This window comes from Homarus americanus, unplaced genomic scaffold (assembly GCF_018991925.1).
Source record: "Homarus americanus isolate GMGI-L3 unplaced genomic scaffold, GMGI_Hamer_2.0 scaffold1024, whole genome shotgun sequence".
NCBI classification, from domain to species: Eukaryota; Metazoa; Arthropoda; class Malacostraca; order Decapoda; family Nephropidae; genus Homarus; species Homarus americanus.
In genome coordinates this window covers 1,673,538-1,697,203 of record NW_024715228.1, presented here as the reverse complement: position 1 = coordinate 1,697,203, position 23,666 = coordinate 1,673,538, and the positions used below count along the sequence as shown (strand labels likewise).

At 42.4% G+C, this 23,666-nt stretch overlaps 1 protein-coding gene across 12 annotated transcripts in view; it reads left to right on the top strand.

Annotated features, from left to right (window-relative positions):
• The window catches only part of LOC121855510, a 45,328-nt gene that overhangs the window by 9,696 nt on the left and 11,966 nt on the right, over nucleotides 1-23,666 (top strand). For 2 of the 12 annotated variants that reach the window (XM_042350488.1, XM_042350501.1), the window contains exons 2-8: nucleotides 10,561-10,644; nucleotides 18,696-18,992; nucleotides 20,410-20,504; nucleotides 20,952-21,210; nucleotides 21,313-21,436; nucleotides 21,863-22,029; nucleotides 23,257-23,535. In XM_042350488.1, the coding sequence (XP_042206422.1) occupies nucleotides 10,569-10,644; nucleotides 18,696-18,992; nucleotides 20,410-20,504; nucleotides 20,952-21,210; nucleotides 21,313-21,436; nucleotides 21,863-22,029; nucleotides 23,257-23,535 (1,297 nt within the window). In that variant the 5' untranslated portion in view covers nucleotides 10,561-10,568. Of the gene's footprint in view, nucleotides 1-10,158; nucleotides 10,645-18,695; nucleotides 18,993-20,409; nucleotides 20,505-20,951; nucleotides 21,211-21,312; nucleotides 21,437-21,862; nucleotides 22,030-23,256; nucleotides 23,536-23,666 lie in introns of those variants that run through there. The other 10 variants (XM_042350551.1, XM_042350518.1, XM_042350534.1 and 7 more) reach the window with 8 other exon arrangements.

The following is a 23,666-nucleotide window of genomic DNA, read 5'->3' as shown; positions in this document are numbered from 1 at the left end:
CACAGGTAACACTAACACACAGGTAACACTAGCACAGAACTAACACACCTCGTTATTATAATTGCAGGGTCGTTGCCTTTTAACTGCCATTATTACGAGTGAACAAAGGTGAACATAACAGAGTGAACAGTGTGTCAATATCACCCTTTGTGCTCGGTTCACTCGGTGTGGTTCATGTTGTATCATTCACTTGGTTTGGTTCATTTAGTATCATAAGGTTATGATAAGGACAGGTGTGAGGTCATAAGGACAGGTGTGAGGTCATAAGGACGGGTTGGGGGGTTATAAGGACAGGTGTAGGGTCATAAGGACAGGTGTGGGGTCATAAGGACAGGTGTGGGGTCATAAGGACAGGTGTGGGGTCATAAGGACAGGTGTGGGGTTATAAGGACAGGTGCAGTTCTATAAGGACAGGTGTGAGGTCAGGACAGGTGTAGCTCTATAAGGACAGGTGTGGGGTTATAGGGACAGGTGTGGGGTTGCAGGACAGGTGTAGCTCTATAAGGACAGGTGTGGGGTCATAGGGACAGGTGTGGGGTCCTGGGACAGGTGTGGGGTCCTGGGACAGGTGTGGGGTCACAGGACAGGTGTGCGGGATCATAGGACAGGTGTGGGGTCACAAGGACAGGTGTGGTGTCACAGGACAGGTGTAGTGTCACAAGGACAGGTGTGGGGTCACAAGGACCCCAGGTGTGGGGTCCTAAGGACAGGTGTGGGGTCATAAGGACAGGTGTGGGGTCCACAAGGACAGGTGTGGGTCACAAGGACAGGTGTGAGGTCATAAGGACAGGTGTGAGGTCATAAGGACGGGTTGGGGGGTTATAAGGACAGGTGTAGGGTCATAAGGACAGGTGTGGGGTCATAAGGACAGGTGTGGGGTTATAAGGACAGGTGTGGGGTCATAAGGACAGGTGTGGGGTTATAAGGACAGGTGTAGTTCTATAAGGACAGGTGTGAGGTCATAAGGACAGGTGTAGCTCTATAAGGACAGGTGTGGGGTCATAAGGACAGGTGTAGGGTCACAAGGACAGGTGTAGGGTCACAAGGACAGGTGTAGGGTCACAAGGACAGGTGTAGTGTCACAAGGACAGGTGTAGTGTCACAAGGACAGGTGTAGTGTCACAAGGACAGGTGTTGGGTTCACAAGGACAGGTGTGGGGTCAGTTTGTGTCATTTATCTCAAACTGATAACATTCTTACCTGTAGTGCCACATAATTTACCTGTATTACTCTCGCTGGCGATAAGTGGCAACTCTCACCACTTCCTCCGGAAATTTAACGCATAAGTGTCCGATTTTCCTCAGCTGACTATGGCTTCGAGTCAATTTCTCAATAACTTACGAATATCAGACTTTAAAATTATTTATCATAGCTAGAGAAATTATTTACCTATTTACACATATTTGTTAGTGATAAGGAAATTACTTTAAGAATGTATAGAAATAATATTATATGAACTAAAGTCGAGATACAAGCATCGGGACAAGTTGGGCGTGCGGGTGTCTGTGTTATACTGTCAGTCGGGCGTCACCTTACATTTATCCCCCCACTTCCCCTCCTCTTCTTTCCTCCTGCCCCCTTTCCTACCTCCTCCCTCCCCACCTCTACCTCCACCCCTCCCCACCTCTACCTCCACCCCTCCCCACCCCTCCCACCTCTACCTCCCACCCCTCCCCCACCTCTACCTCCACCCCTCCCCTCTCCCTCCACCCCTCCCCACCTCTACCTCCACCCCTCCCCCAACTCCTACCTCCCAACACCCAAAGCAGAATTACCCCCAACACACAATAGAGAACACCAGACAGTCTAATTGTTAGTAGAAAGGTGCAGACGATCCCTCTCTCTCTCACACACACACACACACACACACCTGTATTCCCAGTAATTAAAATCATCCTCAGGTATCCAGCACCCACTAATTATAATAAACACCAAACTTAACGTAACAAATAAAAATAAATAAATAAACTATAAGGTAACCAAATGTTATACTATTAACCACTAAGTAAACTACATATTAACACAAGACGCAAACCTTACTATACGTATAACAGTTCATATATAAATTACTCTAATTATTTCACATTATTATTATATTACCTGAGTGATTACACGTATTAAGTCACTTCCTGCCGGTACAGAACTTAGATTTATGTATTCAAACGCTTACAGTAATTTCCTCGTTGTCTCTTAGGTTACAGAACTTTCCCTCATTGAGAATATATAACACTAGCTCGGGTGGAAACAAAAATGGCTCACTTGTAATATTGGAAATGCGTTGGTAGGGCAAAGGTAGACGATCTGTACTGCACATAACAAGTTCTTTTTATATAACCTTCAGTGTGGAGAAATATCAGAGAGAGAGAGAGAGAGAGAGAGAGAGAGAGAGAGAGAGAGAGAGAGAGAACGTACCCCCACAATTAAGGTCGCCTCCAACTCTTATCTATGGCTCCTAAATACGGTACTACTATTTCCCCGTAATTGTGTTTTTTATTTATTTTTTTCTTCCCTCTACATCGTCATCCCTTGTCCCTGAATCCCCATCACTCCCCCGTTACTCCCCCGTTACTCCCCCGTTACTCCCTCCGTCACTCCCCCCGTCACTCTCGCATCACCAAAACTCACCCTTACTCTCATACTACATACTGATCATTTTCCCAAAGCATTCGTATACGGGTATTCCCAGAACCAGCAAGGAGGGAAGACAGTGCTATGTTTCAGTAAAATAGCCCCAAGTTACTCATATATTAAGGGTGTTATGTATTGGTGGGCTGTCATTATTATTTGCAGGTGTAGAGTTCCACAAGGTCATCTTCTGTCTCATGATGTTTAACAAGTAATTTGACTGTTAATGAGGATAATTAGTGGATATATAACCTAGGTGTTTAATATAATACAGGTAAGATAGTATGGGAATAGTATTTAATAGGGAACTAATAGGCCTATTTCCCTTAGAAAATATTTTTAATTAACCGTACCGTATCGTGCCCACCTGGCCACCTGGTCACCTGGCCACAGGTCATTTTATAATGACCCACATCAAGGCCTGGGGAGGGGTGCAATGAAATAATAATAATGATATATAATGATAAAAAAAAATATTAAATGTAACAAAATAAATAACAATTATAAAAAAGAAAATAATAATAATAATAAAAATTAATAAAAATTAATAATAATAATAATAATAATAATAATAATAATAATAATAATAATAATAATAATAATAATAATAATAATAATAATAATAATAATAATAATAATAATAATAATAATAAACAGCCATAGATAAATAAAAAAAAGTCAAGAGTGAGAATTTATATATGTATGTTGTGTTGTCAGAGTAAGAGAAACAATTGAGACCCTGCAAATGTGTGTAAATGAGGCAGAAAGTCAGATCAGCAACCTGGGACTTGGACCTGAAATTATAAAAAAATAAGATAAGTATCCATACAGTTTAAAGCTCCCATAAAACTACCCATTAAAAAAAAACAATAATATTAATAATTCAGAAAGTTTCATCTCGACACAACACCTTAACTTAACCAATCCACAAATCAGTTACCTGGAAAAATCCATTACATCTCACTGCTCGTGTCCAATACGCTCCTAATATTCTCTACATTACGTCGCCATCCAGAGGAAACCAAGATAATAGCACAAATAGCATGATCTATTTATTAACAACTAGTTCATATATGATAGTGTGTTCCTGGGGTGTAAATAATACTATACTTAAGCGTCTAAAATAATGTATAGGAAGAGATGACATAAATATTACCCAAGTCCACTACCAGCGTTGGGTAATCGGTTATTGCCTCAGAGAAAGAAATATATGCTTCGGTATAAGTTTGTGTCAGTGTTTGTTGCGTCAGTTCACCACCTCGCACCAGCAGACGGCCAGAGAGCGTAGCAAAGGTGGCCCAACGCGACCTCAAGTAAGGGCCGCTCACACGCACGGTCACCCTCCTACACTACATCTTGAAAGACACAAGAGCATTGATATTTTTTCCTTCTATTATACTTTAATTTAACATTACTTAGAGGATGTTACTGTATTGGTGATGAAGTTAGGTTGTTAATTAGTACTTGATTAGATTTGGTTAACTTTGTTTTCAAGATTCTGAAATTCAAGTGAGACGATTAATGCCTCGTCCTTCGTTTGCTTACATCGCTATGGCTTCGAAAGGGATCTGTAATATAAAATTCAATATTACATTAACTAAGGATAAATTCAAACCTTAACCTTACCCAAAATTCTCCATAATGCTATATAAGAAAAAATATATATATAATAATTCCAAATTGAAAAATCGAAAATAATTTATAAAAATGATAAAATTTGGTCTTAAGATTTAATATTTTTTTCTTTTTTACGCAACACTAATTTAACACCGTGAAATACGCTAATAAATCAGTAGAAGACGTGGATAGAAGCCCCTGTATAGTTATGGATAGCCTATTGATGACTGTAGTGTATAAGTTATCACTAGAGACACCAACAGATAGAGAGATTGGCTCCATAATAACACAGGAAAATAAGTCACTAGCAAGAGGTAGGCTAATAGGAGTGACCCCGCCACCTTGTTAGTGAACAGCTTAAGCAAACACACCATCACCACCACCTACCTTCTGAGGCCATTAACTACTTGTCCTGTAAACTGATGGAATATAAGGCAATAGACTTAAGAATTTGGAATGACGTGTTTGAATTAGAATCTTGGATTAAGAGAGAGAGAGAAGAATTAAGATGTGGAATTGGATTTGAGGTTTAGGAGTATAATAGAGAATTAGAACCTTTTATGTTTAGTGTTAGAGCCTAGAAATAAGAGTTAGACCTTGAATTGAGACAGACAGACAGACATACAGTGAGACAAACAAGCGGATACAGACAGACAGACAGACAGACACACATGGATCTAAAAACAAGTCAATTTCAGATTAAAAACAACAACCTGAACGTATAATCAACTTTAATGACAAAATAGATGCAAAAAAAATTGGTTGAACTGAGGTAAGCGAAATGAACTAAGGCAGGACAAAGGTACAGGTGTGACGGGATATACACACAGAGTCCCTCACACCTTCACGCCCACACAGCCAAGGTCACCCTCACAATGACCCTTTACAATGACCTCCTGACAATGCCAACACACATACATACACACACACACACACACACTCACTCACTCTTTCAGGAATCTTTAACCCTGGGTGTGTGTGTGTGTGTGTGTGTGTTAAGTTTCAAGGTCAGGTTGGGTTAAGTTAAGTTAGGTTAGGTCATGTTGGGTTAGGTTAAGTTAGGTTAGGTTAGGAACAAGCAAGAGGTGGAGGCAGACTTGAGGAGCGCCCCTTTTAGAAACCATTCCAGATATCAACAGCCTTGTGGACATGAAGGCCTCCCAATCCATTACCAGCTTCTATTTACCTTTACTAACATCTACATTATACTCTACCAACCACTAAGTCAATACCCTTAGCCTTACAATATTACAAAGTATCTTAAAAAAAAAAAGTTCCCCTTCCTTCCTCATCCTGGTTGACCCATGTACCTTAATCTTCACACGACACCTTACCTTGTCAACACCTGTATGCACTACTGCCTGTACCTATCACAATAATAGTTAATTATAATCTAAAATAAGTATTCTCCTAGACACTCAGTCCTATTCCTCCTCCATAACCTTCATTTAATATCAGATATCCAGGTTCTTAAATTGTATCGTGTTTTCGTCGCTATTTTCTATAAACCAGTGTGTATAGTGTTGACCAGTGTGTTTAGTGTTGACCAGTGTGTTTAGTGTTGACCAGTGTGTTTAGTGTTGACCAGTGTGTTTAGTGTTGACCAGTGTGTTTAGTGTTGACCAGTGTGTTTAGTGTTGACCAGTGTGTTTAGTGTTGACCAGTGTGTGTTTGTTGACAGTGTTGACCAGTGTGTTTAGTGTTGATAATGTGTTTGAGTGTTGACCAGTGTGTTTAGTGTTAACCAGTGTGTTTAGTGTTGACCAGTGTGTTTAGTGTTGACCAGTGTGTTTAGTGTTAACCAGTGTGTTTAGTGTTAACCAGTGTGTTTATTGTTGACCAGTGTGTTTAGTGTTGACCAATGTGTTTAGTGTTGACCAGTGTGTTTAGTGTTGACCCAGTGTGTTGACCAGTGTGTTTTGACCAGTGTGTGTTTAGTGTTGACCAGTGTGTTTTATTTGTCAGTGTGTTTAGTGTTGACCAGTGTGTTTAGTGTTGATAAGTGTGTTTAGTGTTGATAGTGTGTTTAGTGTTGACCAGTGTGTTTAGTGTTGACCAGTGTGTTTTAGTGTTGACCAGTGTGTTTAGAGTGTTGACCAGAGTGTGTTTAGTGTTGACCCAGTGTGTTTAGTGTTGACCAGTGTGTTTAGTGTTGACCAGTGTGTTTGAGTGTTGACCAGTGTGTTTAGTGTTGACCAGTGTGTTTAGTGTTGACCAGTGTGTTTAGTGTTGACCAGTGTGTTTAGTGTTGACCAGTGTGTTTAGTGTTGACCAGTGTGTTTAGTGTTGACCAGTGTGTTTAGTGTTGACCAGTGTGTTTAGTGTTGACCAGTGTGTTTAGTGTTGACCAGTGTGTTTAGTGTTGACCAGTGTGTTTAGTGTTGACCAGTGTGTTTAGTGTTGACCAGTGTGTTTAGTGTTGACCAGTGTGTTTAGTGTTGACCAGTGTGTTTAGTGTTGACCAGTGTGTTTAGTGTTAACCAGTGTGTTTAGTATTGACCAGTGTGTTTAGTGTGTGATGACCAGTGTGTTTAGTGTTGACCAGTGTGTTGGTGTTAACCAGTGTGTTTAGTGTTGACCCAATTGTGTTTTAGTGTTGACCAGTGTGTTTAGAGTGTTAACCATTGTAATTTAGTGTTAGTAGTGTGTTTGAGTGTTGTGAGTGTGTTTGAAGTGTTGACCAGTGTTTATTTAACCAGTGTGTTTGGTGATTGACCAGTGTGTTTAGTGTTGACCAGTGATATTTGGAGTGTTGACCAGTGTGTTTTAGCAGTGTTATGGTGTGTTTAGTGTTGACCGGTGTGTGTTTAGTGTTGACCAGTGTGTTTAGTGTTGACCGGTGTGTTTAGTGTTAACAGTGTATTTGAGTGTTGACCAGTGTGTTTGGAGTATTGCCAGTGTGTTTAGTGTTAACCAGTGTGTTTAGTGTTGACCAGTGTGTTTAGTGTTGACCAGTGTGTTTAGTGTTAACCAGTGTGTTTAGTGTTGACCAGTGTGTTTAGTGTTGACCAGTGTGTTTAGTGTTGACCAGTGTGTTTAGTGTTAACCAGTATGTTTAGTGTTGACCAGTGTGTTTAGTGTTGACCAGTGTGTTTAGTGTTAACCAGTGTGTTTAGTGTTGACCAGTGTGTTTAGTGTTGACCAGTGTGTTTAGTGTTGACCAGTGTGTTTAGTGTTGACCGGAGTGTGTTTTAGTGTTGACCAGTGTGTTTAGTGTTAACCAATTTTGTTTAGTGTTAACCAGTGTTTAGTGTTGACCAGTGTGTTTGGTGTTGACCAGTGTGTGTTTCAGATATTTAACCAATGTTTGTAGTGTTGACCAGTGTGTTTAGAGTGTTGTTGACCCAGTGTGTTTGATGTTGACCAGGTAATGAGCTGTGTGACAATGTGTTTTTAGTGTTGACCAGTGTGTTTAGTGTTAACCAGTGTGTGTTTTTAGTGTTGACCAGTGTGTTTAGTGTTTAACCAGTGTGTTTAGTGTTGACCAATGTGTTTTAGTGTTGGCCAATTAATGTTTAGTGTTGACCAGTGTGTTTAGTGTTCTTAGTGTGTTTTAGTGTTGACCAGTGTGTTTTGAGTGTCTGACCAGTGCTGTTTAGTGTTCTTGACCAGTGTGTTTTAGTGCTGACCAGTGTGTTTAAGTGTTGACCAGTGTGTTTAGTGTTGACCAGTGTGTTTTGAGTACTTGCAGCCAGTGTGTTTAGTGTTAACCCAGTGTGTTTGAGTGTTGACCAAGTGTGATTTAGTGTTGACCAGTGTGTTTAGTGTTGACCAGTGTGTTTGAGTGTTAACCAGTATGTTTGAGTGTTGACCAGTGTGTTTAGTGTTGACCAGTGTGTTTAGTGTTGACCAGTGTGTTTAGTGTTGACCAGTGTGTTTAGTGTTGACCAGTGTGTTTAGTGTTGACCAGTGTGTTTAGTGTTGACCAGAATTTTATTTAATCTCTGGTGTTATAGTTGGTATAATTTATCCCGTTAGAAATAAATACACAAAAAATAACTTACACGGTTGTTTAGAGAGAATTGGATGATGAGAGAGAGGGAAAAGAGAGAGAATAAGACAAACATTCAGATAAATGAGAAAGACAGATAAACGGATAGAATGTGGCAGACTAATAGACAGACAGACAGACAGACAGACAGACAGACAGACAGAATAAGATAGAAAGAAATAATAGGGGCGTATGTACGTAATATTCATCAAAGAAAGCACACACGAAGACACACACACACACACACACACACACACACACACACACACACACACACACACACATACACACACACACACACACACATACACACCAATATAAAATAATATAAGAAGGATCTATTTATTTTACCGCTTGTCATATGTCCTCTACCGAATCCTTACCGAAAATAATTTAGTAATAACAGATGTAAAGATAGAACTACTGTATATGACCCGGTGTTAATTGTCTGTACCCTTTGTTTACGTGTTATGTATCCACGGGCTGGGGATCCCCCGAATGTGTGTGTGTGTGTGTGTGTGTGTGTGTGTGTGTGGTTTAAGCTCAAGATATAATAGGACTCTGGTGCGGATGTAGAGAATAATAAGAGTATTATAATTTATCATAGACGATCATAATAATACTCAAGTTGTAGATGATGTAGAAATATGTTCCCTTGTTTTATCTTGTTTCCTTATCTTTTTCTCTCTTATCTCTTCCTTATTTATCCTTCCGTTATCTGTTGCTTCTACCTTCCGTTGTCCGGCGTCTTATCTCTAACGTAAGTCTTGTTCCCTGTCTCTTATCTGATTGGAGTTGTTTTTTGGGGGGGTTTTTTTAGCACTTTTACTCAGAACAAAACCAGAAGCTGTGTTTAACCTTACTCCCTCACCCTCAAACCTTACTCCCTCACCCTCAAACCTTACTCCCTCACCCTCAAACCTTACTCCCTCACCCTCAAACCTTACTCCCTCACCCTCAAACCTTACTCCCTCATCATCACCTCCACACCCCCCCTAACACCACCTGGTCTGACCTCTCCATAGTGGTGATGGTGGGAATGGACGATCATATTTTCAGACCTCTCTCTCTCTCTCTCTCTCTCTCTCTCTCTCTCTCTCTCTCTCTCTCTCTCTCTCTCTCTCTGTCTCTTCACGGTAGACCTGTTACAACCCTGGCCCAGTTAATTAAACGCTTTGGTTTAACATTAAAAAACCCCCAAGCGAGGCGCCATGATGGGTGACGACACACGCAGCCTGTTGTGACGTCATTGTGCCGTGTGTGTCGTCAGAGTCTTGTAAAGCTTACTAGAACAAACAAACAAACAGTGCCTGATGCTCTTATTGTCCCGATAATAAATATTCTTGTTCTGGCTACATCACAGGTAAGTTCGCTCACCTTTCGCTCCTACCCCCTCCCTCCCCTCCCTCTCCACACACACACACGCACCTCGCAGGGTTTTAAAGTCTACGTCCGGCGAAAGTTCTCAAGTAATCTGCCAAGACTGACTGACGTTCGTTAAGGATATGTGAAGTGTTTGGGCTTATCTGGTTACCCCGTTACATGAGTGGTGGAGGCCCGCGCCACAAAGACTCCTATAATGGCGCAGGGTGGTGAGGGTGGTGCCTACAGGAAGGAGGGGAAATAAACTATCTTCCTCTCCCCGCGTGGCACTGTACAAAAAAAACAAACGGGATGGAGTGTACAATGAATCACGGGCTAGTGTATCCTGGTCAGCCCGCCCCGTGACGCTCTGGCGGGCCAATCCCCTGAAGCCTTCCTGGGTGGCATTTGACAGCGCGGTCTTGATTGGCTGGCTGGTGGCGAGGGTGTTCAGTGCACCGTGATTGTCATGCTGCTCATTGTCGACCTCCGCTACGTGCGATTTTGAGACTTGAAATATCCCAATTTTAACCTCTAATGGAAGTGGAAGTTCAGGTTGTTCACTTCACAGCCCTGTTATAGAGGGGCTACTGGCGGTCACATGGTAGGAGCGGCTAGGCGGGTGTACAGTTGTCATGGTAGTCCCTCAACGGTAACACGGTCTAGTGGGGAAGGGACATCGTAACACTCATCCTAGTAGTATTTACCTCGCTACCAACACGGCGCCACACGCGTCCACAACAACACTCACAAGTACAAGGTTGGAGCGGACTGTCAGAGCTTCAAGTGTTAAGAAACAATATAACTGGTGAAGGAAGAATTTTGCTTCTGAAGTGTTTGGTGCCAGAGAGATAACAGAGATTTGACCTGTAGGAGAGGCCCTCAGACTGGCCCCCTCCTGCTGGTGCTGGCTGCGGGAGTCGACGTAAACAGCACCTGCTAACATGTTCCTCTTTTCTCGGCAGAGCTAAAGATGCCCTGTAGGATACAAGCGACCAGCATGATTAATGCCATGGCTATCATCTCCGCTCTCCACCTGTTCTCGGAAGGTAAGACTAACTAACTTCTATGTGGGTTTATTATTGGCGACGATGTTAGTGTGCCGTTAGATGATGTCACCCCACCTGCTGTTAACTGTGACTGATAACTGACTCACACAGGATTACATGATACATTAAAAACAGGAATTATGTAAAGGTGATAGACATCTAATTAAATTTATTATTATCGTGAAATTTAGCAGCTCAAAGTATAACTGTGAAGACAATAGTGAACCTCAGCGTCACGTCATCTAGAGGCGAGTTATATACCCTGATTTATCTTGTCTCCTAATATATCACATAACTAATATAGGAGATAAAGGGGAAGGATTGGATTGAGTTGTTCCTCGCCTTGAGTATACAGCAGTAAAGTTATACTCCTTGAGTTTTATGTGGAGAGAGAGAGAGAGAGAGGCAGAGAGAGGCAGAGAGAGACACAGAGAGAGAGAGCCTGTGGGTGACTCTCCTCTCTGTTGTGGTAGTTCGTGTGTGTTACAGTCATTGTTAACAGTCACTATCAGTAACAGTCACTATCAGTACCAGTCACACGTCAACAAATTTCATTACTAAATACAGTCTAGTTTATCCACCACAAGCAACAACTACTGTAATATGTAACCTATGTTTTGTATTATACTGTAAGTTATGTATTAATATATATTGTATACATCTTGTTTAATACACCTAATTGTTGTATTTTGTTCATGTTGTATTACCATTTGTCTTATTATACACACACACACACACACACACACACACACACACACCTTCGACCAACAGTGTCCCGTAACTAAAATCCGTGTCGCGTAACTGAGTAATATAATGTAATGTGAATCTGTTATATTAGTCTTGATATGACTTAATCTGTATTTAGTATATATGATTATAACGTAACCCGCACCAAGAAGAAATCCGATTTAATGTAACTCGTATTTATTATATTATTTCATGTTTTTCCTTCCCTCCCGTATGTCAACACAGATCCTCAGCCACACGTCGACTCTCTCTCTCTCTCTCTCTCTCTCTCTCTCTCTCTCTCTCTCTCTCTCTCCTGTCACACCCCGGTGAACGACCATCCGTCAGAAAGCTGTGTGTGACGTCACGCCTGCCGCCCCCAATATTTCACCTCCTCCTCCTCCTTCCCCTACTCGTTCTGCCCCTTCGTTTTCTTCCCTCCTCTTATCCCTCCTTCACCTCTTCCCTTTCCGCCTCCTCCTCCTTCTACTCTTCCCTCTTATCTTCCTCCTCATACTTGTTTTTCTTCACACATCCTCCTATCTTTTCTCTCCCCTCCTCCTCCTCCTCCTCCTCCTCCACCTTATCCCGCACCTCCAAATCTTTTATTTCCTGTATGCCCATCATCTCTCTCTCTCTCTCCTGCCTCACATTATCATATAGTACCACCTTCAACATTCACTCTAATATATTACACATTTATCCGTTTATATAATATTCTCTCTTTGTTTTGGTTTTTGTCGGTCGAATTTTGTAATTACTGTACACTGGAGGGCTGTTGTCGCCTACCCTCAGACGCATCGATTATAATAACATCTTCAGCTGGTTAATAGTAAGAAAACAGCTTCATACTTGTCTAATTCACTCTTCTGTTTCTCAAGATATTAATATGGGTTTTTTTTTTTATCTGTTTACCTTAAAAATTATTTCTTCAAAGTTGTCGACAATTTCACCCGTCCTAATGGTGATTCTAGGTCGAGTACAATTAGTTCAGAATGCGTCGAAGCTGAGATGATTTAGGCCTATTGTAAGTGTTTAGTTGATCTTTAATTATTATTTAGTTGATTTACTTTATTTACTTATAAGTTTCAATACTACAACTAAGGAAGGTTTTACTTTGTACCTTACCACAAGAGGTTAAGTGTTTTGTTTAAATAGTTATTAGTATCTGTATGTTAATGAAGATGGAGAAAATAATCTATTAACCTATTTAGTTATTCTTAGCGACCATTCAGTAGTAACTTTACATCGTCTTTTGATGAGTGTGAACGTCTGTCTTTATTGTATTATTTACGTAACCTTGATATAAACTTTTTTGTTGACATATGATTAATAAAACACACACACACACTGTCAGTATCTGTGTCACCCCCCCTCACCCTCCCTCACCCTCCATCCCTCCCCTCCCCCCCTCCCCTCACCCTCCCCTCCACCCCTCACCCTCCCTCACCCTCCCCTCCACCCCACCCCTCCCTCCACCCCCCTCCCCCTCCCCTCCTCCCACCCCCACCCTCCTCTCCCCACCCCCTCACCCCTCACCTCTCATACAAGTATATCACAATAGGTTAACTGGAACACTAGTCAGTACGCCTATGATCCACCAGCCTCTCTCTCCTCTCCCTCTCTCTCCCTTCATCTCTCCCTCTCCCTTCCTCCCTCTCTCTTTCTCCATCTCTCTCTTCTCCTTCTCCCTCCTCCTCCCTCTCCCTTCCTCCCTCCCCTCTCCTTTCTCCCTCTCCCTCCCCTCCCTTCCTCCTTCCTTCCTCCTCCATCTCAGACCCTCCTCCCTTCCCTCCATCATTAGGTCTCACCATCCACAGGAAAGAAAGTCATTTATTTCCCCGCATATATATTGACACATATTTACACTTCGAAGCACCTGACGAAGGAGTTTCGAAACGCTTCGACTCAGTGAGTGAAGCTGTGATCCGAACACCAGTAATTGTGGTTTCAAGACAGAGGTAATATTCTTGTTAGTCGACCGAGTGTAGCGAGTTGTTTAGCCAGGTTAATAGAGTCTCTCTCTCTCTCTCTCTCTCTCTCTCTCTCTCTCTCTCTCTCTCTCTCTCTCTCTTGCGGTGTAGGTCAGGGTCAAACACGGTACTCCTGGTGAACGCTGGCAGCCGTGTAGATCAACATTAATAATCGCCACATCGTGTTTACTTCTTCTCCGCCGACTAATACAAACAGAAGCTTCAGTCGTGCATGAAATTATCGTGAATAATATTTTCATCCTTTGCTTCGCTTGAATTAGAGTGAAAAGACAGGCAGACATACGGGGATAAAGCTCTGAATAGTGTCGTGTGTCTTTGGTTTTCTGCTGGTCGATGGAAAACGAGAATAACATAATTATACCTCGAGAGGATTATGGTGTTTATCAGGTTAAGATAATTTATGTGTTATGTTACGTGAAGGTTCTTCTGTATATTAGTGTCATCAATCACCAGTAAATATCTTGTAAAAACAAAAAAAACTAAATTCTTTGCTAAAAAGTTTATTATAATTGTCAACCACTGGATAATATTAAGTTATTTAGTAAACTTTACGTGGAAATATCAACAAGATTAATTACCTAAGGTTTAGTGTACAGTCAGTGGGATTCATTTCTTTAGACAGACTCACCATTAAAAATACTGGTCATAAGGGAAAGTGGGCCAGGTGGTGGGTGGTTCCGGTGATCAAGAATAATTTTGACGGTCACTTTCATCACAAACTCTCAACACAAGGGAGAGTGAGCCAGTACTCGCTGAACCAAACTAGCGACCATGACTATTTCGTCGGTGTTGAAAGTCGTCATCTGTACCATTACTGTGTAGTAACCTCTGGTCGTCTATAAACACGCACAATTTCACGGGCCCTTGGGTTAGGTTTGTTGTCAGGTTCTCAGATCGTGTTGTAACCGTTCTAACCACAGTCATATTAGTTTACCTCTCATATTTGGTTATTCATTCCTAACCTAACCTAACCAAACAAACCTAACCTAACCTAACCTAACCTAACCTAACCTAAACTTACCTTTGTTCACGTACATGTTACGCTGAGAGGTGGCTTAATCATTATCTATGTATTGGGGTCCGCCTTAAGACACTAGACGGTGAGAGGAGAGGAGAGGAGAGGGAGCAAGGAAGGAAGGAGGAGGGAGGGAAGGAAGGAAGGGGTACCGGAGATAATGGTGATGAAGGAGGTGGGGGGAGGGAGGGCGACCAGCGTGATGCTCTATTATTATGTTCCAGTGGTGGTCTACACGTACACACACACACACACACACACACACACACACACACACACACACACACACACTTACGTACACACACACACACACACACACACACACACACACACACACACACGTACACACACACACACACACACACATACACATACATACACAGAAAGACATAAACGAACACACACACACACGCATACACATACATACACACAAAGACATAAACGAACACACACACACATATGACGAGAGAGGGAGGGAGGTTGATGTACGCTAAGAGAAAGTGAGGGAGAGACAGAGGGAGGAAGGATAGTACAGTACATGACGTTAGTGAGAGGAAGTAAAGAGGAACCAGAAATTACCTACCTTGGATGGGAGTGAGGCAGGTGAGGAGGTATGTGGCGTAGGAGAAGGTGCAATAATTGAGAGAGAGAGAGAGAGAGAGAGATAAACACAGGATTGATGAGAGAGCATGTGAGGGGAGAGTGTCAGGGAGGGAGAGAGGAATGTTGATGTGGGTGTGGTGAGGTAGAGAGGAAGTTGAAACAAGTAGGGCACACAACCCCCTCCTCCTCTTGTGCTTCGAATACCTTAGTTACCCCCCTCTCTCTCTCTCTCTCTCTCTGTCCTTCACCCATTTTCTCTGTCACTTTTGGATGACTGACGACAATGGAACAATATATAGTATAGCCATTTGTTTCCTCTATGACAATTGTGGTTTAGATTTGTCTTATTTCTATATTTAGTAAATATTTATATTCCATTCAATGATATTTTATGGCATAGATTATTATTATTTGTATTATTATTAGTAGTAGTAGAAGTAGCAATAGTAATAGTAGTAGTAGTAGTAGTATTTATAATGTTTACTCAATTCATATAATTCATTGTAACTTTCATAAATAAGATAAAACTACTCTTGCAAATGTTTAATTTCTAACTAGATAGCAAAAGAAAATTATCGTAATATTATGACACAAACTTTCTACCACAAAGTTTTCGTCACAAACGGGAAATTTCTCTTTTGTGCGATACGGAAACAGTCGCGGTGTGTTCCATTATGTCCTCCCGTTATTCCGGTTTGCGTCATGGTTGTTTACAGTTGTCAACGCAGCTCATAAAATACTCATGAAAAGTTCTGACGTCATATTTCTTTGTCCACTAGAAGAGAGAGTGTTTTAGAAATAAATCTAAATCTAAATTAAACAAGAATCATCGGTCCCCAAAAACACTATTTTCCTCACGACTAAATACACTACTCGGTGAGGCAGGTGACCTAATACAAGGTATTTTATTTTATTCGGGATCTCTAAATAATTACTATATTTTAGGGTTAATTTATTCCTCATTATTTTTAGGTTCCTCTTTATTGCACGTCCTAAAATACAGTCATTATTTAAGGTTCTCGTATTAAAAAATATGTTCCTGTATATGCCTGTCATAAAACGCAACTTAAGAACGCCAGAATTACGTCAAAAAATAGTCGTGTACTGTGTGAATAAGTTAGTATACAGTGGTAAGTATGTGTCTCTCTGCGGTAAGTGTCTTAATGATAGGACAACTGAGCCAAAAGTGCAACAGACTAGTAGCTGCTGCACCATAAACACGTAGAAGACTTGTATGATAGTTTGTCAGTGTAAGAGTTGAGTGTGTGTGAGGGGAAAGAGTTGAGTGTGTGAGAGGGGAAAGAGTTGAGTGTGTGAGAGGGGAAAGAGTTGAGTGTGTGAGAGGGGAAAGAGTTGAGTGTGTGAAAGGGGAAGAGTAGAATTTTTACCTCTAACCTCACTCTGCAACCTTGCCTCCACAGTCCACACCCTCCACCCCATCCCTCTCTTCCTCACACCACCCCTCCCTCACCCACCACACCCCCACAGTACACACAATACCAGGGATGTGACACATTACCTTCACAATACAACATAAAGGAGTGTCCACATTTCCACGTGTATGTTCACTACAAAGTGGGTGACACCCCTAACGCTACTGACCAAACCTAACCTAACCAAAACAAACCTCACCTAATCTAAACAAATCTCACCTAACCTCATCCGTTGCGAAATACAACAGACTGCAGTATTTAGTTTTATGTGAGTTAGTCATAGAATCTTATATAGTTTTCTTTCTCATCAGTATGTAGAAGATCTGAATGGATAACTCTACTAAATATTTTCACCTCCTATCATCTGTCGCAGGGTAGTGTAATTCACTCTTGGGTGACTTTATCATATATCTGGTTTCTCCTTCCACTTGTCGTAGGGGACAGAGGCTGTGTGTATGTCATGTTATAATTGCCCTCCTCGGTTAGCGACTTTCTTAAAAAAAAAAAAAAAAAAATCTTGAGCTTTATAAGTCATTGATTTGTGATTTCCGTGAATAAGAGTTAACACATTATGTTGATACTGAGTTGTGATATTGGTGTATTTTGTTGTTACTTATGTCATGAGAACTGATCACGTTTTGCTCTTTTTAATTACTTTTATTTAATTCTGTTGGTGGTACTTTTTTTTTATTATTCACCGTCATCAGTTTACTAGCCGTTCGGGCGGTTGGTCTATCCAGTGTTAGTACAGGAGGAAACCGGAGTAGCTAGAAGAAACCTGTGGTGTTTGGTGGTGAGGGTCACACTGGATAACACCCTTTTCACGTGTGCCTGGGCCAAGCAGGACTCGAACCCTTGACATAATAGTTTGAGATACGCACGTTACCGCTGTATTTTAGGTTGGTCAAATATAAACAATACTCACCTCTTGTCTTAAAGGTCCTTGGTTCGAGCCCAATTCCTCCCAGCTGTGGATTGGTTCTTGACGTTGCAGTTGGGGGAAGTAAAATTCTGGTCACGCTGCCTCCTTATGTACTGATAAAAGGCTTAGTATTCAGTGTACTGTACCCACACCGCCCCTAACTGGTTGTCATGCCTATGTGAACCATTCTTAGTGACATTTCCTTTATGGCCTTCCCTCAGTGAATATGATGTGTTACTCTAGAAATACACGTCAAAGGCAGAAACCTAAAACAGTACACATTTTGGATAACCAGTACAGCACCACCCTCTATTGTACTCACAGCTAAAGTGGTTATCACAGAACATGGACAATTTAATGTTTTGTTATAGATTTTTATATTTTAATGTATATTTGATTTTTTAGGTTAATTTACTGAGTGTTTTCTGCAGTACTTTATGGTGTGTTTGTTGTGCTGTATACATGATTCTGGTATGACTCTTCAAGTGGTTAAGAGACGTTATCGTTGCCTTGTGTTTAACTGGTGAATTAATTTATCTTTGTTACCTGAGCACAACATCTTACCTTTGTTGTTATTAAACATAGCAGCTTATATTAGCCTTTTAGTGTTACAGATATATAATAGAATTTCTAGTCTTGTGTTTGACTGCAGAGTTTTTGCTTTGTGAAGTTTAAAGAATCATAGACTATCCAAAGGACTTATATCCTCTAAGCTGTGAAATAATTGTGTCTTTACGTTATAGTCTTCCTCATTACTAACAACTCCAGCCCACAGTTCCATCATTGTGTTACTCTGAGCCAACAGACACTTGCGCCTCAGACACAGACTCGGGATCACAGACATACAAAGACTTATGTACATATATTAACATTAACCAGACAGAGACGAGAGGCTGATCATCTACTAACATTTAATATCAATTTCCACCACCAAGCACAATTACTGTAGGGGCACTACCCGGCCCGCTCTAGTTGTGCTTAGCTGTACTGCTCTCATGTACGCCCCACGCATGTACGCAACACTGGTGGGTCTGTAGCCTTCGGGTAAATACACTACACATGCGCATAACAACACTGGCAGATGTGTACCCCTGGTTTACAGGATACAGGTACAACACACCTGTAGATGTGTACGGTTATGTCGAGGTACCCCAACGCATGTACAGTACATAACATGTGCGAATGGCAGCAGCAGCACACCGCAGTAGTGACGCACAGTACAGCTGCACAGTGACTACTCAACAGCAGCTATATAGTATAATCTGCACTGCCTCAAATGCACACAGATACTCAGGTCGAGGTGGAGAGTAGGCGTACGGCCGTTTGGGCGTATGGTAGTACATTGTTGTGTCACACAGGCGTGTTCCCGGCGGCAGAGGGCACGGGGGAGCCCTACGGCATCAATCGACAGGTGGTGGAGGGCGCAGCACGGGCGGGCACGGCCATGGGCGGCCCTACGCCAGCACCACGTCAGTTGGACGCAATACCTGCGCCTGCTCTCAACCAGGTGGTGACGGGCGATAACCCTCAGCCAGGAGAGGTGGTCGACAAGGAAATCACGGCGGAGATCAACATCACTGTGGAAGACCGGGGGCAGGGCGCCCCCGTGGGGGAGAGGGGGGGTTCTGAGGACCTCAGGGCACCGGGGGACGAGGGTAAGTGAGGCATGTGCGCCACCTCTCCTGACCTGGGGTGATCAGCTCAGCAGCCCGGCTTATGGCGCTCTGTTGGTGCATGACACACCTGGCAGGTCGATGCCGCCTCACCTGTCTCACCAGATTGCCTCGCCACCACCCACCACCTCTCTCTGGCCCGGCTGGCCACCTCTGGCCCGGCTGGCTTCCTGGCATGGACACCCAGAGCTTCGGCCTGCATGAATTTTATTCAACAAAGCATGAACTATTTGCATGAGACCGCCGAATCTGCTTTTACTTTTTTCGTGTCTAACGAATTAAGTTGAAGGCTACTTCCATTTCCTGCATCAACACTACGGATATACTTCATTTTATCTGCGTAATTTGCATGGGAGTCAAACTGCATGATCACGTGACAGTCACGGTTGGCGGGCGTTGGCTAACTAATTACCGGACACACCTGTGTGGCCTTGTGCTTCTCGGTCGATGATATTGATTAGGACAGTTAGGGACACTACCTGGACCTTCTTCTCCCACAGTAAACACAATAACTTACTGATGAACAAGAGGACACCTTGGTGGCTCCATGCCTTCTTTCTTATTATTTTTATCTAACATTTCTCCCTATATATATAAATAAATAAAAATAAACACACACATATATATATATATATATATATATATATATATATATATATATATATATATATATATATATATATATATATATATATATATATATATATATATATATATATATATATATATATATATATATATATATATATATATTTATATATATATATATATTTATATGTATATATATATATATATATATATATATACTCAGCCAACTGCCACACGTCCACACCACTACCAGTACACTCCCCGTCAGCGTCACAGCACAACACTCCTCCCCGGGCCAGAGTTGTGTTAGGTAGAAACATCAACGGTTATGACACCTTGAAAATACATTGAATGAGACACAGCAAGTTAGGATCTGTCCTTTGTATGTCAGTATGTTGAGTGTGTTGAGTGTGTAGTGTAGATTAGTGTGGCTGTCAGGGACTCCTTGTGTGGCTTGTCTTGTCTTGTCTCCTCGTGCGGCTGGCTGTTAGCATAACAATTATCTTCAGCTCTTCATCATGGAACTTACTTATACTGTCCTGTGCATGATAAAATAATATTTCCTACATGCATGTATCCCAAACCCTGCATATATTATGTATTATAACCTATCAACACGTAAACTGGCCATGAAATTTTATATATTGTATAAAGTATAACATTCGCGCGTGGACTGAACTCTATCGTTTATTGTCCACAACCTTTCTGAACGAGCTAATAAAAACAGATATGTGTTGCCCTTCACTTATTGAGGAACAAGTAACATGAACTGTATCGTGGGAGGAAAATAATCCATTGGTACCTTCCTCAGCGACGCTCCCGGCCTGTAACAATGGCGCCGGGTTGGTCCGCTACGAGAGGATGCCGGAGACGGGGGTAGAGCGGACCTCGATAAACGAAGATGTGGTAAGTGATGATGATGTTTGTCTGTCTGTTTGTTTCACTACTTTCCACCATTGCGCCTTGGCCAATACGCTTCATAAATCATCCAAACACACTATCTTCATCGCCACCTTTCTATTCTCATTCACTACCCCCACTACAACCTATTCCCATTCACTATCCTAACCTCCACCCTTCTATCCTCACTCACTACCCTCACCGCCACCTTCCTATCCTCACTCACTACCCTCACCGCCACCTTCCTATCCTCACTCACTACCCTCACCGCCACCTTCCTATCCTCACTCACTACCCTCACCGCCACCTTCCTATCCTCACTCACTACCCTCACCGCCACCTTCCTATCCCAACCACCACCTATCCTTACTCGCTACCCCCACCAACCTTTCCTATCACCTAACCTAACCTAACCTAACCACCACCCTCACTTATCGCAAACCCTTCTTTCAGATACGCAGGAATGACACTCCAGTAGAGGTGTTAACCCTGTGTGTGGGGCGCTGTTTGCAGGATGAGAACGTACAGAAATTAAAGAGTAGATGCACCGCCTTCGATTATCTTCCCGGTAAACGGATCAATTATTACAACAGCAACGAGATGGTGTACACGGAGACCAAGTGCCTCCTCACCCGACCAGAGAATGACCATCTGGGCTTCCGCTACCGTGCTAGGAAAGAGAGTGTCCACTTCCGCGAGGTTTGTTATACAGGTGAGTCTGCGGGGTGTGTGTGTGTGTGTGTGTGTGTGTGTGTGTGTGTGTGTGTGTGTGTGTGTTTTCCGCCTCTCACACCACCACTTTCCTCTCCCACAGGCTCGGTAGTGAGAGCGGAGTGTCCCACCAGACTCTACGTTATGGAGCGACTTATTAACAAGAGGTTTTTGCCCAAAGACGCTGAGTTAGTGCACGCCGCAGACATCATGGAGTGTCAAGACAAGTGAGGCATTCTTGTTTATTTCTCGGTGTTAGGTATTGTTAGTGTCTCAGTGTTAGATAGTGTGTGTCTCAGTGCCAGGTATTGTGTATCTCAGTGCACAGGTATTGTGTGTCTCAGTGCCAGGTATTGTGTGTCTCAGTGCCAGGTATTGTGTGTCTCAGTGCCAGGTATTGTGTGTCTTAGTGTTTGGTATTGTGTGTCTCAGTGCCAGGTATTGTGTGTCTTAGTGTTTGGTATTGTGTGTCTCAGTGTTAGGTATTGTGTGTCTCAGTGCCAGGTATTGTGTCTCTTAGTGTTTGGTATTGTGTGTCTCAGTGCCAGGTATTGTGTGTCTTAGTGTTTGGTATTGTGTGTCTTAGTGTCAGGTATTGTTGTGTCTCAGTGTCAGGACAGGTGAGACAGCCTCACCTTATCATGGCTTCTCAGGTGCTTGAACCAGTACGCAGACAAGAACACGAAGAGGACGTGTCGGAGCGGCGCCTTCGACAAGGAGAAGAAGCAGTGTTTCCACTCCTCCTACACCATCAGGACCCATCCCCACCTGCTGGAGGACAACCTCAACTTCGACTATTTTGAAAACACCTGCCTCACAAGTAAGACTTACACCTGCCTCACAAGTAAGACTTACACCTGCCTCACAAGTAAGACTTACACCTGCCTCACAAGTAAGACTTACACCTGCCTCACAAGTAAGACTTACACCTGCTTCACAAGTAAGACTTACACCTGCCTCACAAGTAAGACTTACACCTGCCTCACAAGTAAGACTTACACCTGCTTCACAAGTAAGACTTACACCTGCCTCACAAGTAAGACTTACACCTGCCTCACAAGTAAGACTTACACCTGCCTCACAATTCAAGACTTACACCTGTCTCACAAGAAGACTTACACCTGCCTCTAAGTAAGACTTACACCTGCCTCACAGCAAAGACTTTGCCTTACACCACAATTAAGACTTACTTACCCACAAGTAAGACTTACACCTGCCTCACAAGTAAGACTTACACCTGCCTCACAAGTAAGACTTACACCTGCCTCACAATTAAGACTTACACTTGCCTCACAAGTAAGACTTACACCTGCCTCACAAGTAAGACTTACACCTGCCTCACAAGTAAGCACAAGTAAGACTTACACCTGCCTCACAAGTAAGACTTACAGTAAGACTTACACCTGCCTCACAAGTAAGACTTACACCTGCCTCACAAGTAAGACTTACACCTGCCTCACAAGTAAGGCTTACACCTGCCTCACAAGTAAGGCTTACACCTGCCTCACAAGTAAGACTTACACCTGCCTCACAAGTAAGACTTACACCTGCCTCACAAGTAAGACTTGAAAATTAAATCGAAAAAAAAATTTATGTAGCAAAACCCAGATATAAAGTAAACAGTCACGCTAACATGGTTGTACCCAATGAGCGCCGCACCTCATCAATACTATACATTTTCTCAAGGAACTCGCTGTAGAATATTTAGTATCATCTGCTATTATTTGCTTTTACCTGGTATTACTTGCTGTTACCTGGTGTTACTTGCTGCTACCTGGTGTTACTTGCTGTTTCCTGGTGTTGCTTGGTGTTGGTAAATACATATTAAACTTAACAAATTTTATTTATGTTCTCTGTCAGACTCGAGTTTAATTTTCCGATAAGAAAATTCACCAATTAGTCTGATTTTTATTTTACTTGAGGCTCTCACTTATGTATACAAAAGTTAGACCATTCCCCTCAACAGCCTCTGTGTTTGGGGAGAACTGTGAGCCAGCGATCTCTCCAACACTCAAAACTAAACCAAACTTTTCGGTCTTCCTTGCAGAGGACCGTCGATGCCCTAAGAACAAGCTGACGTTCTTGAAGTCTTTGAACACGGAGCTAGGAGGTGCCCACGATACTGAGGTGCACAAGGGCGTCGACTTGGATGAGTGCAAGAAAAAGTGCATCGACAGTGTGTCCATCTTCTGCAGGAGCATCGAGTATAACACCGCCAGCAAGACCTGTGTTATTTCCGACGAGGACAGCATCAGTAAACCTCACGAGCTCAGGGCCTCCACCTCCGACCATAACGAGTACTATCAGGTCTTCTGTATCGACGGGGGTGAGTTTGTAGTCCGCTTAAAATACTTCCAAGGTGTTACACTTTATACCTATTGACTGTGAGAGTCAAGAATCACATAAAACTGAGGTGGGTCGCCATTTCTTGAAGACACTGTTTCCAAGAAAGTAAGT